Below are 18,868 nucleotides of genomic sequence, written 5' to 3' on the forward strand. Positions count from 1 at the left end.
GGTAACTGCTAATTGCGTACCAGTACTCACGTGAAAGACGTGATGTACCCCTCGCGTAAAGGTATCTTTGGTGTTCTTATGATTTTCTCCTCTTCCTCCAGACAGGGTCCTTTATAGTCCTTGTCCTCGGGAGTGAAAAAGGAAATGGAACAGTTGATAATGTAGTAAGTTTTTAAAGTGGAGTGGATAAATGCTGAAAGGCAATTCACTCCTCTAAACTTAGGATTTATAATGGGGGAGTGCGTACCGTACTCACATCCATAAAGGGGGGTGGAAAACACATAAAGGTATCTTTAGCTCGATATGTTGTCGTACACGGTCACATTCATGCAAATAAGGTAGATGAGAGGAATAATGGGCGTACCCAACTCACACTGCACAATGAGGGGACTTGTATATAATGGTATCTTTAAGGTGATCCTGCAGGTTCTAGATGCTCCTTATTCCAGGGTCCGTTCCTCTCGTATTAAACATGAAGAGAAACGAAGCATGGTGTCATGGAGTGACACATAAAATAATTTATTGTACAAAAACTTCTAAAACAACATAAAAAACTGCCAATGGACTCCAGGTAAGAGAGGGGGGTATACACGGGTGAATGAAAAGATGTTAATGTCCGGATTATTCTCACCTTAGTAAGTACCGTCCCAATCAGTCCCTGGTGGTCCTGGCCCTCACACCAACGCGTTTCGACTGGAAAAGTATTTTTCAAGGTGTGTAATGAGGGCACTGGTACCATTATTTATACCCCCTAACAGGAAGTCATGTGGTGGGGGTGTGGTTACCGAACATAACAATACATTGTAATATGCATGATAATACGGCTGAGTCTAAGGAAGATGGTGAGGAAACACTTTAAATAATAAAAATTGCTGTTAGTACAGTAAAAATGACATTTAGCACAGTAAAAAATGTATTTAAAAGACATTGTCGCGTCACTTCCGGTATTTGGAACGCATGTGGTTCCGGAAGTGACGTAATTAAAATGTTCCGAATGGTGGTGTGTTTACTGGAGACACTGGTAAAGTTTAACACAAGAGGTGACATTTCTAACAAGCAACTAGATGTTGCTGGGAGCGTTTCCCGGCGTCCGGGTGTACTGCGCCGCTGATAAGAGTGGTGGAACGCATGTACCGGAAGTGACGGTCATGCGTTCCACCTAAGGGGGAAACATGCATTTCCGGTGAGGGTTTCCTGGCGTCCTGGTGTACTACGCCGCTGGTTAGAGCGGTGGAACGCATGTACCGGAAGTGATGGTCATGCGTTCCACCTGGAGGGGGAACGTACACTTCCGGTGGGGGGGGTGCAGAGAAGAATGCGTTCCAGGTGTTACAAATGGAACGCACGCGAACCCGGAAGTGACGGGAGGTGCCGCGTACGTTCTGCTAAAGAGGGGCACATCCAAAAAGATTATGTTACTTAATATATGGGACGTTCAAGACCCAAAATAAAGAGCTACATTTAAAAGGCATTGAAAAAAATCAGATACTTGGGGTGGTAAATATGATAGTGAAAGATGCACAGTTTAAAACGAGATTGATATGAAAAGTAATCTATTGTAGGTGCATTTTCTTCTATGGAGGTGTAATATAGTGAAAAATTAGAAAATTAAAAAATTAAAATAAAAAATAAATTAAATTACATAGGGGAAGTCCCCAAAGATGATGGTAAGGACTGATGAAGAAATATACATAGGGCTGTGTTATAGAAAATATGGTGCCTTAATTCCGTCCGAGAGTAAAGGTCAAATAAAATGAGTTTACTGATAATATGGCAGGCAAAAGGTGGAGGTTACACTTGGACCCTCATTGTGCAGTGTGAGTTGGGTACGCCCATTATTCCTCTCATCTACCTTATTTGCATGAATGTGACCGTATACGACAACATATCGAGCTAAAGATACCTTTATGTGTTTTCCACCCCCCTTTATGGATGTGAGTACGGTACGCACTCCCCCATTATAAATCCTAAGTTTAGAGGAGTGAATTGCCTTTCAGCATTTATCCACTCCACTTTAAAAACTTACTACACTATCAACTGTTCCATTTCCTTTTTCACTCCCGAGGACAAGGACTATAAAGGACCCTGTCTGGAGGGAGAGGAGAAAATCATAAGAACACCAAAGATACCTTTACGCGAGGGGTACATCACGTCTTTCACGTGAGTACTGGTACGCAATTAGCAGTTACCATCTTTTTAAAGATTTCATTTAAAGACACTTCCACTACCTATAATACGCCTACTACACTATCAGCGGCCTTCCCTGTCTCTTTGTCTCCAATTACTGAGGATAAGAACTATCCCGATACCCCAGACGCGAGTACAGGAGAAAAACCCGGAGAACGAATATATGAGACACCCCTAAGGAGAAATATACTCTGTTGTGACGCGACCGAGGACATAGACCTATTCAAGATTCAATTCGGAGAATTAGAAATTAAGACACACAAAGAAAGGTTCCACACGTTTTAACTACACCACGTGACACTATTATTCAACCCACTTTGAGAACTATCTATCTATTTAGATACTGTGCACATTTAACTTCATCTCTATAAGTATTGTATTTTCCGACGAGCGCAGACGTGATCTCTCATTTTTTTGTTGTGCTTCCCTGTGGGAGTCCGGACCGGTGGGGGCCGTCTACAAATATTCAGTCAGGTCTGGATTCACTCAGAATCAGATCACTGGATCCTTGGGTCCTAGAGATTGTGTCTCAGGGATACAAGCTGGAGTTTCGGGAGATACCCCCTCACCGGTTCTTCATTTCGGCATTACCAGTAGCTCTTCCGGACAGGGAGGTGGTGCTGGCAGCGATACAAAAATTGTGTCTACAGAGGGTCATTGTTCCCGTTCCCTCGTCCCAACGGGGGGAGGGGTTCTACTCGAGCCTCTTTGTTGTGCCGAAACCGGACGGTTCGGTTAGACCAATTCTAAATCTAAAATCCCTCAATCCATACTTGAAAGTTTTCAAGTTCAAGATGGAATCTCTTAGAGCGGTAATTGCCAGCCTGGAAGGGGGGGATTTTACGGCGTCAGTCGACATAAAGGATGCCTACTTACATGTCCCGATATGTCCTTCACATCAGGCCTTCCTCAGGTTTGCGATACAGGATTCTCATTACCAATTTCAGACGTTGCAGTTTGGGCTTTCCACGGCTCCGAGGATTTTCACCAAAGTCATGGCGGAAATGATGGTTCTCCTTCGCAAACAAGGGGTTACAATTATCCCGTACTTGGACGATCTCCTGATAAAGGCGAGGTCCAAGGAACGGTTGCTGAGAAGTGTAAATTTGTCACTGTCGGTTCTGCGACAGCACGGTTGGGTACTCAATTTGCCAAAATCTCAGTTGATTCCGACCACTCGGCTGCCTTTTCTGGGCATGATTCTGGACAGGGATTTACAGAAAGTATTTCTTCCAGAAGAGAAAGCTCTGGAACTGCAGACGATGGTCAGGGAACTTCTGAGGCCGACGAGTGTGTCGATCCATCACTGTACTCGGGTTCTGGGGAAAATGGTTGTGGCGTACGAAGCCATTCCATTTGGCAGGTTTCATGCCCGGGTGTTTCAGTGGGACTTGATGAGCAAATGGTCCGGGTCTCACCTGCACATGCACCGGAAGATAAGTCTATCTCCCAGAGCCAGAATTTCTCTCCTGTGGTGGCTACAAAGTCCTCACCTCCTAGGGGGACGCCGGTTCGGTATCCAGGATTGGGTACTTCTGACAACAGATGCAAGTCTCCGGGGCTGGGGCGCACTCACCCAAGGAAGGAACTACCAGGGGAAATGGTCGCTCCAGGAAGCTTGTCTCCACATAAATGTTCTCGAGTTAAGAGCCATTTACAGTGGCCTGCTGCAAGCAAGAAGCCTTCTTCAGGGTCGACCTGTCCTGGTACAACATCACAGCGGTGGCACATATAAACCGTCAAGGCGAAACAAGGAGCAGAGCGGCAATAGCGGAGGCCACAAGAATCCTTCGCTGGGCGGAACAACACGTGAGCGCCCTGTCAGCAGTCTTCCTACCGGGAGTGGACAACTGGGAAGCAGATTTCCTCAGCAGACACGATCTCCATCCGGGAGAGTGGGCTCTTCACCAAGAGGTATTTGCAGAGGTGACAAAACGTTGGGGAATTCCGTTGATCGACATGATGGCGTCTCGTCTCAACAAGAAGCTCCCGAGGTATTGTTCCAGGTCAAGGGACCCCCAAGCCAGTGCAGTGGACGCCCTGGTGTCTCCGTGGGTGTTCCAGTCGGTGTATGTGTTCCCTCCACTTCCTCTCATTCCAAAGGTACTGGGGATCATTCGACGAGCAAGGGTTCAGGGGATTCTCGTCGTTCCAGATTGGCCAAGAAGGGCCTGGTACCCGGATCTTCAGGAATTACTGGTGGAAGATCCTTGGCCGCTTCCTCTAAGAGAGGACCTGTTGTTGCAGGGTCCATGCGTGTTTCCAGACTTACCGCGGCTGCGTTTGACGGCATGGAGGTTGAGCGCCAGATCTTAGCTCGTAAGGGTATCCCCAGGGAGGTCATTCCAACTCTCATTAAGGCTAGAAAGGAGGTTACGGCGAAACATTATCACCGTATTTGGAGAAAGTATGTTTCCTGGTGTGAGTCTAAAATGGCTCCTGCGGAAGATTTTCACTTGGGGCGCTTTCTCCACTTTTTACAGGCGGGAGTAGACGCAGGCCTGAAATTAGGTTCCATCAAAGTGCAGATTTCGGCTTTGTCTATTTTCTTTCAAAAAGAATTAGCTGTCCTCCCAGAGGTTCAGACTTTTGTGAAAGGAGTAATGCATATCAATCCTCCGTTTGTGCCTCCTGTAGCTCCATGGGAGCTGGATGTGGTCTTACGGTTTCTCATGTCTTCCTGGTTTGAACCTTTGCGTAAGGTTGAGTTGAAATTTCTCACTTGGAAGGTAGTTATCCTGTTGGCGCTGGCGTCTGCCAGGCGGGTGTCAGAGTTGGCGGCCTTATCTCATAAGAGCCCGTACTTGATTTTTCATTCGGATAGGGCGGAATTGAGGACTCGTCAACAATTTCTGCCGAAGGTGGTTTCTTCATTTCACATTAACCAACCTATTGTGGTCCCGGTGGCTACGGAGGCTGTGGCGATTCCAAAATCTCTGGATGTTGTAAGAGCGTTGAAGATCTACGTCACTAGGACAGCTGTTGCCAGAAAAACTGAGGCGCTTTTTGTCTTGTATGCTTCCAACAAAATTGGTCATCCTGCTTCAAAACAGACTATTGCACGCTGGATTTGTAGTACGATTCAGCAGGCTCATTCTTCGGCCGGACTACCGGTAAAAGCCCATTCTACCAGAAAAGATAGCTCATCTTGGGCGGCTGCCCGAGGCGTCTCGGCGTTACAGCTTTGCCGAGCAGCTACTTGGTCGGGTTCAAACACTTTTGCTAAGTTCTATAAGTTTGATACCCTGGCTGATGAGGACCTTGCGTTTGCTCAGTCGGTGCTGCAGAGTCGTCCGCACTTTCCCGCCCGTTCTGGACCTTTGGTATAAACCCCATGGTCCTTTTTGGAGTCCCCAGCATCCTCTAGGACGTAAGAGAAAATAGGATTTTGGTACTTACCGATAAATCCTTTGCTCCTAGTCCGTAGAGGATGCTGGGCGCCCATCCCAGTGCGGACTGTTACTTGCAGTGTTTTCTTGCTAGTTAAATTAGTTTATACACGGGTTGTGTATTTCTTGTTTCAGCTTGTTGCTGCTGTTAATTCATACTGTTATCTGGTTTAATGTTACTCTGGTTGTACGGTATGTTTGTGGTGTGGGCTGGTATGTTGGTAGCCCTTAGTTTAAACAAAAATCTTTCTTCGAAATGTCCGTCTCTCCTGGGCACAGTTCCTATAACTGAGGTCTGGAGGAGGGGCATAGAGGGAGGAGCCAGTTCACACCCAGATTAAGTCTTTTCAGTGTGCCCAAGCTCCTGCGGATCTCGTCTATACCCCATGGTCCTTTTGGAGTCCCCAGCATCCTCTACGGACTAGGAGAAAAGGCTTTATCGGTAAGTACCAAAATCCTATTTTCATCCCTGTGGAGGACACTGGAAACAATGATGTACTGTAGAGAGGCTCTGCACTGGAGCTTGGACATTTTTGAATTTGCCTCTAGAAATTCCAGGTCTTAACCCTATATAGTCTGCCCATAGAGTCTTTTTCAGAGTGGCTGCTGGAGGTTGGCATTCATTCATTGCTGCCACTGATTTATGTTTTTGTTTACCAAATATATATTATATATTTAGGAAAAAGTAAAGAAAGGCGCCAAGGTATATTCAAACCACAGGTTAAAAGTTTATAAGTGCACTCCTCATCTAGTATATGAGTGGCTGTTGGAAGCAAGTGATATTGTGTTTGTGAGCCACATTACATAGTATACAAAAAAGTAAATTATTCAAGCGCCTAATAGTGCAATGTGTATTTTTTGTGATTTTTTTTTTTTTTTGTGAAGAGGAACAAAGCAAAATATCTCAGATGACTTATCTTAAATGGTAATTCTTCAGTCCTAAAACCAATCATGAGTTGATTTTGATACATGAGAAATAAAAATACGGCAAAGACATAGTATGTACTGTTTTAACACTGCATAATTATAAAAAGAAAATGGAAATCTTAGTGGTTTAGGGCCAACAGCGGGTCCAATAATGTATGCCGATTCAAATATTTTATAGGTAAAAAATACAGTTTACAGTTCCCTGGGAGACTCCTGTATCCTGGACCATTGCTATGGACAGATAAGCTCAATTGTTCTTGTTTTTGTGTACGTTTGTTACCTGCATTTATATTGTGGATTGTGTCAATTAAACTGTATTTTTTACATATAAAATATTTGAAGTGGCATACATTATTGGACACGCTGGTGGCCTTAAACCACTGAGATTTACAATATTTTTAATAAGTATGCAGTGTTAAAACAGTACACACTGTCTTTGCGGTATTTTTATTTTTCATGTATCAAAATCAACTCATGATTGGTCTTAAGACTGAAGAATTACCATTTAAGATAAGTCATCTGAGATTTTTTGCTTTGTTCCTCTTTACAAAAAAATAACAAAAAGTACACATTGCACTCTTAGCCGCTTGAATAATTCACTTGTTTGTATATATTATATCTTTACCTAGTCAGATAGCAATCCTGGAGCACTGCTTTCTCAAGGTTCATGTAACCAGCGGAACCAGGTGACTGCTTTGTAGATGATTATGGAATTTGCCATACTGAGAACAAGGAAGCACAGTTTCTAAGTGTTAAAGATTATCCAACACCAAAATTTGGTGATTTCAGAAGACTCTGGGGTATATGCAATTGCCGGCGAATCGCGGCAATTTTTCGCCCGTTTTTTAATTCGACACAATTCGACCGTCGAATTCCGGCAGGTGGGTGCCGGAATTTTACATATTCAATAAAAAAACGATTCGACAGTCCCGCTGTCGAAAAACGGCCGATTTGACGGATTTTGATTAGATTTTAAAAAATGTTAAAAAAAACGGAAAAAAACTGTAAAAAACCCGAAAAAAAACTGCGTGAGGTCCCCCCTCCTAAGCATAACCAGCCTCAGGCTCTTCGAGCCGGTCCTGGTTCTAAAAATCCGGGGGGGGAAACTGACAGGGGATCCCCCGTATTTTTAAAACCAGCACCGGGCTCTGTGCCTGGTGCTGGTGCAAAAAACACTCGGGGACAAAAAGAGTAGGGGTCCCCCGTATTTTTTACTCCAGCATCGGGCTCCACTAGCTGGGTAGATAATGCCACAGCCGGGGGTCACTTTTATACAGCGCCCTGCTGCCGTGGCATTAAATACGCAACTAGTCACCCCTGGCCGGGGTACCCTGGAGGAGTGGGGACCCCTTCAATCAAGGGGTCCCCCCCCTCCAGCCACCCAAGGGCCAGGGGTGAAGCCCGAGGCTGTCCCCCCCCATCCAAGGGCTGCGGATGGGGGGCTGATAGCCTTTTGAATAATGAAAGAATATTGTTTTTTCCAGTAGTACTACAAGTCCCAGCAAGCCTCCCCCGCAAGCTGGTACTTGGAGAACCACAAGTACCAGCATGCGGGTGGAAAAACGGGCCCGCTGGTACCTGTAGTTCTACTGGGAAAAAAATACCCAAATAAAAACAGGAGACACACACCGTGAAAGTAAAAGTTTATTTCATACATGCCGACGCATACATACTTACCTATGTTGACCCGCCGACTGCCACGTCTCCAATGTCGCCGACGATCCGGGGTACCTGTGAATAAAATTATACTCGCCTCAATCCAGTGTCCTTTGATTTGTAATCCATGTACTTGGCAAAACAAAAAAACGAATACCCGGACCACACGGACTGAAAGGGGTCCCATGTTTACACATGGGACCCCTTTCCCCGAATGCAGAGACCCCCCGTGACTCCTGTCACAGAAAGGTCCCTTCAGCCAATCAGGAAGCGCCACTTCGTGGCACTCACCTGATTGGCTCTGCGCGTCTGAGCTCAGACGCGCATTGCACAGCCCCCTCCATTACTTTCAATGGTGGGAACTTTGCGGTCAGCGGTGAGGTCACCCGCGGTCAGCGGCTGACCGCGGGTAACCCCACCGCTGACCGCAAAGTTCCCACCATTGAAACTAATGGAGGGAGCTGTGCGATGCGCTGTCGGCCAGCTCAGACGCGCATACAGCCAATCAGGAGAGTGCCACGAAGTGGGGCTTCTTGATTGGCTGAAGGGACCTTTCTGTGACAGGAGTCACGGGGGGTCTCTGCATTCGGGGAAAGGGGTCCCATGTGTAAACATGGGACCCCTTTCAGTCCGTGTGGTCCGGGTATTCGTTTTTTTGTTTTGCCAAGTACGTGGATTACAAATCAAAGGACACTGGATTGAGGCGAGTATAATTTTATTCACAGGTACACCGTGGATTCTACTTGGACAAGTGAACATATGTGTGTGTCGACATGTGTGAAATAAAGTTTTACTCTCACGGTGTGCGTGTCCTGTTTTTATTTGGGTATTTTTTCCCCAGTAGAACTACAGGTACCAGCGGGACCGTTTTTCTCCCACATGCTGGTACTTGTGGTTCTCCAAGTACCAGCTTGCGGGGGAGGCTTGCTGGGACTTGTAGTACTACTGGAAAAAAACAATATTCTTTCATTTTTCAAAAGGCTATCAGCCCCCCATCCGCAGCCCTTGGATGGGGGGGACAGCCTCGGGCTTCACCCCTGGCCCTTGGGTGGCTGGAGGGGGGGACCCCTTGATTGAAGGGGTCCCCACTCCTCCAGGACACCCCGGCCAGGGGTGACTAGTTGCGTATTTAATGCCACGGCCGCAGGGCGCTGTATAAAAGTGACCCCCGGCTGTGGCATTATCTACCCAGCTAGTGGAGCCCGATGCTGGAGTAAAAAATACGGGGGACCCCTACGCTTTTTGTCCCCCGTATTTTTTGCATCAGGCGCAGAGCCCGGTGCTGGTTTTAAAAATACGGGGTATCCCCTGTCAGTTTTTCCCCCGGATTTTTAGAACCAGGACCGGCTCGAAGAGCCCGAGGCTGGTTATGCTTAGGAGGGGGGACCCCACTCATTTTTTTTTTCCTGATTTTTACCATTCCATTAAAAATAAAATAATAATAATAATATTTTTAAAAATATATAAATAATACTTGTGCCTCCAAAATAGACAAACCAAGTACCTAATCCCTTCTAATATAAATAGATATGCTATTACCAATAAAAAAAAACACTAAAAAAAACATGTTTTTAAAAAAATTTATTAGATTCTGCCAGCAAAGTGTGGCGGATTGAAAATGACGAATTTACTGTCTAAAAGCACTGTTGTCGAATTTACAATCTTCAATTGAATATACTTTTGTCGAATTGCCGCATTTGTACCATTGCAGAAATGTCGAATTTGAAAAAGTCTAATTTGAAAAGTCAGTTTTTTTGACAAAAAGTACTGAATTGCATTGTCGAATTTTTTTTTTTTGGCGACATTTTCGGGAATTCGACCGCAATTGCATATACCCCTCTGACCTTAAGGTTTTCTGGTGCCTTGTTGGGTACTTCATCAGGAAGCAGGTAATAGACTATTTAGTCACTGAGGATACTAGAAATATTATTCTCCATATAAGGTCTTTCGTAGCTTGTTTTGCTAAGACTACCACCATTTAGAATACTGCTACCATATGGGATAACACAGATAGAGTGTGACCACTCTTAAATCAATTTACATGGCAGCAGCGGCTTCCCTTAGACCAGCTTTCACTTCATCCAGATGATGAAAAAGTGTTATCTCATTTGAGCCACGAGTTGGAGCACTTCTGCTCCAAGATAAAGAATCTCAAGGCGTTGTTGGTTAACACCATCTTGATGCCTTGTGACTTTGATCTGTTTTAACTGATTTCACCAGTAACAAATCATCCACAGTTTCAGAAGAAGATTAAAAGAGGACAGGGGAGGTTTAATAGAAATGGGTGCCTGTGTGCAGAGTCCTTGTGCGCTCCCTCCTCTCTCTGCTACAGTAGACTCGGCCTTGTGCCAAAGTCTGCTGTGCATGTTCGGGTCTCTGGTAACATGGCTCCCGCACCTAGTTACCGGAGACTTCGCTTCTGCGCCATTTTCCTGGAGACTTGTGCTACTGCTGAGAGGTGAGGAAACTATTTAAACACGGGTTTGTGGTGTGTGCCCCCCACCTCGGAACCCAGGGACTCATGTGCATCATAGACCCTGCACCCATTATAGATGCCAATAAAAGAAGATGTGTAGCTTAGCCGACTTTAACTTTGGGGGTGTTGAAGCCATGATCCTCAGAGCTACTATAAGTGTCTCAAACCATGCTTTCAATGCTAGGAAACAAGTTTTAGACAAACATTACCAGAGAGTTTGGTAGACCAGTATCTCCTGGTGTGAAAGAGAAGCTTCCCTACCCCTTTCTTTTAGTTGGCCAGTCCCTCCTGTGTGGTTGCTGCTTGAAGGCTCAAGTTTAAATTTTCTCAGTTTTCTTTCAACGGAGACTATCCTTTTCACCCGTGTTGACCTTCTTACAAGGCATGTTCAACCTTCATACATCAGCAATTACTCCCGGGGACCTGGGTGTGGTGCAGACATCCTTATAGCAAATCTTTGAAAGACCTGTTGAAATTTCCTGTTGCCTATCTTCGCAGCTAGGAGAGCTCCAGAGCTGTAGGCTCTGTCCTGTTCTGTAGGTCTCGCTCATCTTTTATGAAGACAGCACTGTTCTTCGGACTAAACCTTCCTTTATGCCTGAGTTGGCCTCCAAGTTCCATCTAAATCAGTACTGAGGCAAGCTTCTTCAAGAAGAAGTGGGCTTTCTTCGCTCTCTGGATGTTGACAGACTTTTGAGAATCGATGTCTGTAGGACCTGTAAAATATCTTGAGTACATTTTTTATGCGTCTTCAGATACCGGTATTTTATTTTGTTGCTTTTTCTGAGCGCCATTTAAAAGGGATAGCTTTTGGAAGTCGCCAGTATTCCCTAAATGCATAAAAGAGAATGTGGGATTTTTAAAATTCTTTGATCAGGATGCACTGGGGGACTCTCTCTTTTCTTCCTAGCTCTGTACTTTGAATGAAAACCAAGAGGATTGAGACCTGAATCTTTTAAAACAATTTTCTGCAGCTCCCTGCCATTTACTGGAGTATTGATCTTTTGGAGGCAAATTCAAAAATTCCAATTCTACAGTGCAGTTTCTCTATAATGCGCTATTTCTGGTGCACCACAGTGAGATAATTTTAACTTAAGTATAAAATCTCATTTTGTAGGCCCTAACAGATTTTCCTGTTTTTTTGTTTTTTGTTTTTATTTAGCAATGGACGAGCTGTACATTACAACGGGTCCAGTTTATTGCAGTGGAAGAGTGTGCGGTTAGATGTGGCTCTATCACCTGGTATGGGACTAGTAATTACAGTGTTTATCCACTTCATAGATCACTTTCTTGCATTACTTATATTGTCTATAGGCCTCACTACTCATTTAGAACACCTGGAAAATGTTTGTAAAGAAACTATTCCTGATTTCATTTAGGGAGGAAGCAATCAGTGTGGTTTTTTTTTCCCTCTAGCATCCATAAGGGATATTGGGGAATCTAGTACGATGGGGTATAGACTGGGTTCCAAAGGAGCCGGTGAACTTTACATTTCTTCACTGGGTGTGCTGGCTCCTCCCCTCTATGCCCACTCTCACAGGCAGTTTAGAAAAAAGTGCCCTCAGGAGAGGATGCACATCTCTCTGAGCTCCAGAGAGTTTTCTTCAATTTCTTTTTAATGTTTTATTTTTGGTATGCTGTTTGGGCAACAGCATACCTGCACTGTGGGAATTAAGGGGGGGGGGGGGGGGGGCGGTCACTGTCCTTGCAAGGTGCAGACCACCGTCCTGAGGGGTTTATTTTGGTCAGCAGGGCACTGCGCTTTGGCTGTCACAATCGCAGCACGCCGCACACCCCTAACACTGCCTGAAGATGAGTACAAACGGGGGCCCTGCTAGGGGGGGTCGCCCCCAGTTTAAGGTGCGGCTGAACGCGGGCGTGTCATACGGACCGTCCTGGTGGGGTACCGCTAGGGTCCCCTGTGTAGACTGGCTGACAATCGCTTGAACTAGCACTTGTGTGATGTTTTTAATGAAACAGGAGACATTACCAGTATAAATAATCACTGTAGCTTCGGCGCCATTGGAGGGGGTGGAGCTACCTCAGCAGGGCTAGAGGCATTTTGACGCCCTCCTTTGCTTAATGCAGCCACAGACAGCGCACACATAGCGCTTCCTGCCTCACAAGACACACTGGCAAACTGGTACAGGGTGTAGCAAAGGGGGAGAGCCGCTATTGTACACTATCTGGGTCCTCTACAGGACAGACATTATTAGTGTTTACTGTGATATAGTTAGCTGTCATCCTCACTGGGGCTGTGCAGCTAGGATTGTGCTGGTGTCCTTCTCTTTGTGTGTCTCCTCTCACATACAGTAAGGGCAGGCTTGAGATATATTACTGTCTGTGTGTATGTGTATGTTATTGTGCTTACTGTGAAACATGGGTAAACACAAGCTGTGCTCTGTATGTCACACTAGATTCTCTCCAGTATCATCTGATTCTGCTTCTTGTGAACAATGCAGCCAATCTTCACAAATCAGGGAAGGGGCTGGAGAAGAGGGTCCATAGCCCACATGGCTAGGGTCTCTGAAAAATATGATGTCTGATATGTCATCCCAGCTCACTGTTCAGAAAACTCAGCTACTATAACAGGCTGTTGCAGATTTAGCTGCTAGGGCAGATATTACACAGCCCCCCTCCTCTCATACAGGTCCACAAAAGCGTGGTTTGCCTGCTTTACTATCTGACACAGATGAGGATTTACAGGAGGGTGGGGAGTACTTGGACCTCGGTAGTGGGGATACCGATTCTGCTCAGGGTATTGCACCCCTAATTCTTGTTATACGGGATGTGTTAAAGCTCCCTCTAGAGGGCACTGCGTCACAGCAGTCGTTTCTCTAACGTCCTAGTGGATGCTGGGGACTCCGTAAGGACCATGGGAATAGCGGCTCCGCAGGAGACTGGGCACAGCTAAGAAAGAATTAGGACTACCTGGTGTGCACTGGCTCCTCCCACTATGACCCTCCTCCAGACTTCAGTTAGAATCCTGTGCCCGGCCGAGCTAAATGCACACTAGGGGCTCTCCTGAGCTCCTAGAAAGAAAGTATATGTTAGGTTTTTTATTTTACAGTGAGATCTGCTGGCAACAGACTCACTGCAGCGAGGGACTAAGGGGAGAAGAAGCGAACCTACCTAACTGGTGGTAGCTTGGGCTTCTTAGGCTACTGGACACCATTAGCTCCAGAGGGATCGACCGCATGGAAACGGTCATTGGTGTTCGGTCCCGGAGCCGCGCTGCCGGCCCCCTTACAGAGCCAGAAGCAAGAAGAAATCCGGAAAATCAGCGGCAGAAGACATCAGTCTTCACCAAGGTAGCGCACAGCACTGCAGCTGTGCGCCATTGCTCCTCATACACACTTCACACTCCGGTCACTGAGGGTGCAGGGCGCTGGGGGGGGGGCGCCCTGAGAAGCAATAAATACACCTTGGCTGGCAAATATATCACAATATATAGCCCCAGAGGCTATATATGTGCTAAATACCCCTGCCAGAATCCATAAAAAAGCGGGAGCAAAGTCCGCGAAAAAGGGGCGGAGCTATCTCCCTCAGCACAATGGCGCCATTTTCTCTTCACAGTGCAACTGGAGGACAGCTCCCCAGGCTCTCCCCTGTAGTTTTCAGGCTCACAGGGTTAAAAAGAGAGGGGGGGCACTAAATTTAGGTGCAATATTGTTTATACAAGCAGCTATTGGGGGAAAAATCACTCAGTTATAGTGTTAATCCCTGCATTATATAGCGCTCTGGTGTGTGCTGGCATACTCTCTCTCTGTCTCCCCAAAGGACTTTGTGGGGTCCTGTCCTCAGTCAGAGCATTCCCTGTGTGTGTGCTGTGTGTCGGTACGGCTGTGTCGACATGTGGGATGAGGAAGGTTACGTGGAGGTGGAGCAGAGGCCGATAAATGGGATGTCGTCCCCTGTGGGGTCGACACCAGAGTGGATGGATAGGTCGAAGGTATTAAACGACAATGTCAACTCCTTACAAGGCTGGATGATGTAAAACAGCTGTGGGACAGCCGGCTTCTCAGCCCGCGCCTGCCCAGGTGTCTCAAAGGCCATCAGGGGCTCAAGAAAGCGCCCGTTACCTCAGATGGCAGACACAGATGTCGACACGGAGTCTGACTCCAGTGTCGACGAGATTGAGACATATACACAATCCACTAGGAACATCCGTTACATGATCTCGGCAATAAAAAATGTGTTACGCATTTCTGACATGAACCCAAGTACCACATAAAAGGGGTTTTATTTTTGGGGAGAAAAAGCAGCCAGTGTTTTGTTCCCCAATCAGATGAATGAATGAAGTGTGTAAAGTAGCGTGGGTTCCCCCAATAAGAAACGGGTAATTTCTAAAAAGTTACTGATGGCGTACCCTTTCCCGCCAGAGGATAGGTCACGTTGGGAGATATCCCTTAGGGTGGATAAGGCGCTCACACGTTTGTCAAAAAAGGTGGCACTGCCGTCTTAGGATACGGCCACCTTTAAGGAGCCTGCTGATCAAAAGCAGGAGACTATCCTGAAGTCTGTATATACACACTCAGGTTATATACTGAGACCTGCAATCGCCTCAGCATAAATAGTGCTGCTGCAGCGTGGTCTGATACCCTGTCAGATAATATTAATACTCTAAGACAGGGAAAATAGTTTGCTAACATAGAGCATATTAAAGACGTCGTCTTATATATAAAGGATGCACAGAGGGATATTTGCCGGCTGGCATCCAGAATTAATGCAATGTCCATTCTGCCAGGAGGGTATTAGAAACCCGGCAGTGGACAGGTGATGCTGCCTATAAAAGGCACATGGAGATTCTGCCTTATAAAGGTGAGGAATTGTTGGGGATGGTCTCTGGGACCTCGTATCCACAGCAACAGCTGGGAAGACTTTTTTTTTTACCTCAGGTTTCCTCACAGCCTAAGAAGGCACCGTATTTTCAGATACAGTCCTTTCGGCTTCAGAAAAGCAAGCGGGTCAAAGGCGCTTCCTTTCTGCACAGAGACAAGGGAAGAAGGAAAAAGCTGCACCAGCAGCCAGTTCCCAGGATCAAAAATCTTCCCCCGCTTCCTCTGAGTCCACCGCTTGACGTTGGGGCTCCACAGGTGGAGACAGGTGCGGTAGGGGCGCGTCTCGGGAACTTCAGGGACCAGTGGGTTTGCCCACAGGTGGATCCCTAGGTTCTGCAAATAGTATCACAGGGATACAGGCTGGAGTTCGAGGCGACTCCCCCTCGCCGTTACCTCACCTCAGCCTTGCCTACTGCCCTCGGAGAAAGGTAGTACTGGCAGCAATTCACAAGCTGCACTTCCAGCAGGTGAAATCTAGGTACCCCTCCTTCAACAAGGCCGGGGTTACTATTCCAAAATGTTGTGGTACCGAAACCAGACGGTTCGGTGAGACCCATTCTAAATTTGAAAGCCTTGAACACTTATATACGAAGGTTCAAGTTCGAAATGGAATCGCTCAGGGCGATTATTGCAAGCCTGGATGGTATCACTGGACATCAAGGATGCTTACCTGCATGTCCCTATTTACCCTTTTCACCAGGAGTACCTCAAAATTATTTTACAGGATTGTCATTACCAATTCCAGACGTTGCCGTTGGTCTGTCCCCGGCACCGAGGTATTTACCAAGGTAATGGCCGAAATAATTATCCCGTACTTGGACGATCTCCTTATAAAGGCGAGGTCCAGGGAGCAGTTGTTCGGCGGAGTAGCACTATCTCGGGAAGTGCTACAACAGCACGGCTGAATTCTGAATATTCCAAAGTCGCAGCTGGTTCCTACGACGCGTCTACTGTTCCGGAGTATGGTTCTGGACACAGAACAGGATAAAAAGGGTTTCTCCCGGAGGAGAAGTCCAAGGAGTTGTCGTCTCTAGACAGAGACCTCCTAATACGTATACAGGTGTCGGTGCATCAATGCACGCGAGCCCTGGGAAGGATGGTAGCTTCTTACGAAGAAATTCCATTCGCCAGGTCCCATTCAAGGATTTTCCAGAGGGATCTGTTGGACAGGTGGTCCGGGTCGCATCTTCAGATGCATCGGCGGATAACCCTGTCTCCAAGGGCCAGGGTGTCGTTGTGGTGGCTGCAGAGTGCTCATCTTCTAGGGGGCCGCAGATTCGGCATACAGGACTGGATCCTGGTGACCACGGATGCCAGCCTTCGAGGCTGGGGGGCAGTCACACAGGGAAGAAACTTCCAAGGCTATGGAAAAGTCAGGAGACTTCCATACACATAAATATTCTGGAACTAAGGGCCATTTACAATGCCCTAAGTCAGGCTAGACCCCTGCTTCAACACCGGCCGGTGCTGATCCAGTCAGACAACATCACGGCGGTCGCTCATGTACACGACAGGGCGGCACAAGAAGCAGGATGGCGATGGCAGAAGCCACAAGGATTCTCCGATGGGCGGAAAATCATGTGTTAGCACTGTCAGCAGTGTTCATTCCCGGAGTGGACAACTGAGAAGCAGACTTTCTCAGAAGACAAAGATATTGTGCCAGGTCAAGGACCCTCAGGCGATAGCTGTGGACGCTCTGGTAACACCGTGGGTGTACCAGTCGGTGTATGTGTTCCCTTCTCTGCCTCTCTTACCCAGGGTAATGAGAATAATAAGAAGGAGAGGAGTAAGAACTATACTCATTGTTCCGGGTTGGCCAAGAAGAGCTTGGTAACCAGAACTCCAAGAAATGATCTCAGAGGACCTATGGCCTCTGCGGCTCAGACAGGACCTGCTGCAGCAGGGGGCCTGTCTGTTTCAAGACGTACCGCGGCTGCGTTGACGGCATGGCGGTTGAACGCCGGATCCTGAAGGAAAAGGGAATTCCGGAGGAAGCTATCCCTACGCTATTTAAAGCTAGGAAAGAAGTGAACGCTAACCATTATCACCGCATATGGCGGAAATATGTTGCGTACTGTGAGACCAGGATGGCCCCAAAGAAGAAATTTCAGCTAGGTCGATTTCTGCACTTCCTACAGTCAGAGGTGACTATGGGCCTACAATTGGGTTCCATTAAGGTCCAGTTTTCGGCTCTATCGATTTTCTTCCAAAATGGAACTGGCTTCACTGCCTGAAGTTCAGACATTTGTCAAGGGAGTACTGCATATTCAGCCTCCTTTTGTGCCTCTAGTGGCATCGTGGGACCTCAACGTGGTGTTGGGTTTCCTAAAGTCACATTGGTTTGAGCCACTCAAAACCGTGGATTTAAAATATCTCACGTGGAAAGTGGTCATGCTTTTGGCCTTGGCTTCAGCAAGGCGGGTGGCAGAATTGGCGGCTTTGTCATGCAAAAGCCCCTATTTGATTTTCCATATGGATAGGGCAGAATTGAGGACTAGTCCCCAGTTTCTTCCTAAGGTGGTATCAGCTTTTCACTTGAACCAACCTATCGTGGTGCCTGCGGCTACTAGGGACTTGGAGGACTCCAAGTTACTGGACGTAGTCAGGGCCTTGAAAATTTATGTTTCCAGGACGGTTGGAGTCAGGAAGACTGACTCGCTATTTATCCTGTATGCACCAAACAAGATGGGTGCTCCTGCTTCAAAGCAGAGTATTGCTCGCTGGATTTGTAGCACAATTCAGCTTGCGCATTCTGTGGCTGGCCTGCCGCAGCCTAAATCTGTAAAAGCCCATTCCACGAGGAAAGTGGGCTCTTCTTGGGCGGCTGCCCGAGGGGTCTCGGCTTTACAACTTTGCCGAGCTGCTACTTGGTCAGGGGCAAACACGTTTGCAAAATTCTACAAATTTGATACCCTGGCTGAGGAGGACCTTGAGTTCTCTCATTCGGTGCTGCAGAGTCATCCGCACTCTCCCGCCCGTTTGGGAGCTTTGGTATAATCCCCATGGTCCTTACGGAGTCCCCAGCATCCACTAGGACGTTAGAGAAAATAAGATTTTACTCACCGGTAAATCTATTTCTCGTAGTCTGTAGTGGATGCTGGGCGCCCGTCCCAAGTGCGGACTGTCTGCAATACTTGTATATAGTTATTGTTAACTAAAAGGGTTATGGTTGAGCCATCTGTTGAGAGGCTCTGTTATGTTCATACTGTTAACTGGGTATAATATCACGAGTTATACGGTGTGATTGGTGTGGCTGGTATGAGTCTTACCCGGGATTCAAAATCCTTTCCTTATTGTTTCAGCTCTTCCGGGCACAGTATCCTTACTGAAGTCTGGAGGAGGGTCATAGTGGGAGGAGCCAGTGCACACCAGGTAGTCCTAATTCTTTCTTA

At 46.8% G+C, this 18,868-nt stretch overlaps 1 protein-coding gene across 4 annotated transcripts in view; it reads left to right on the forward strand.

The window, feature by feature from the left end:
• HECTD4 (HECT domain E3 ubiquitin protein ligase 4) overlaps positions 1-18,868 on the forward strand; it is a 547,332-nt gene that overhangs the window by 394,592 nt on the left and 133,872 nt on the right. For all 4 annotated transcript variants that reach the window (XM_063964358.1, XM_063964361.1, XM_063964359.1 and 1 more), the window contains exon 48: positions 11,798-11,877. In XM_063964358.1, the coding sequence (XP_063820428.1) occupies positions 11,798-11,877 (80 nt within the window). The remainder of the gene's footprint in view (positions 1-11,797; positions 11,878-18,868) is intronic.

The sequence above is a fragment of the Pseudophryne corroboree genome, chromosome 1 (genome assembly GCF_028390025.1).
Source record: "Pseudophryne corroboree isolate aPseCor3 chromosome 1, aPseCor3.hap2, whole genome shotgun sequence".
Lineage (NCBI taxonomy): Eukaryota > Metazoa > Chordata > Amphibia > Anura > Myobatrachidae > Pseudophryne > Pseudophryne corroboree.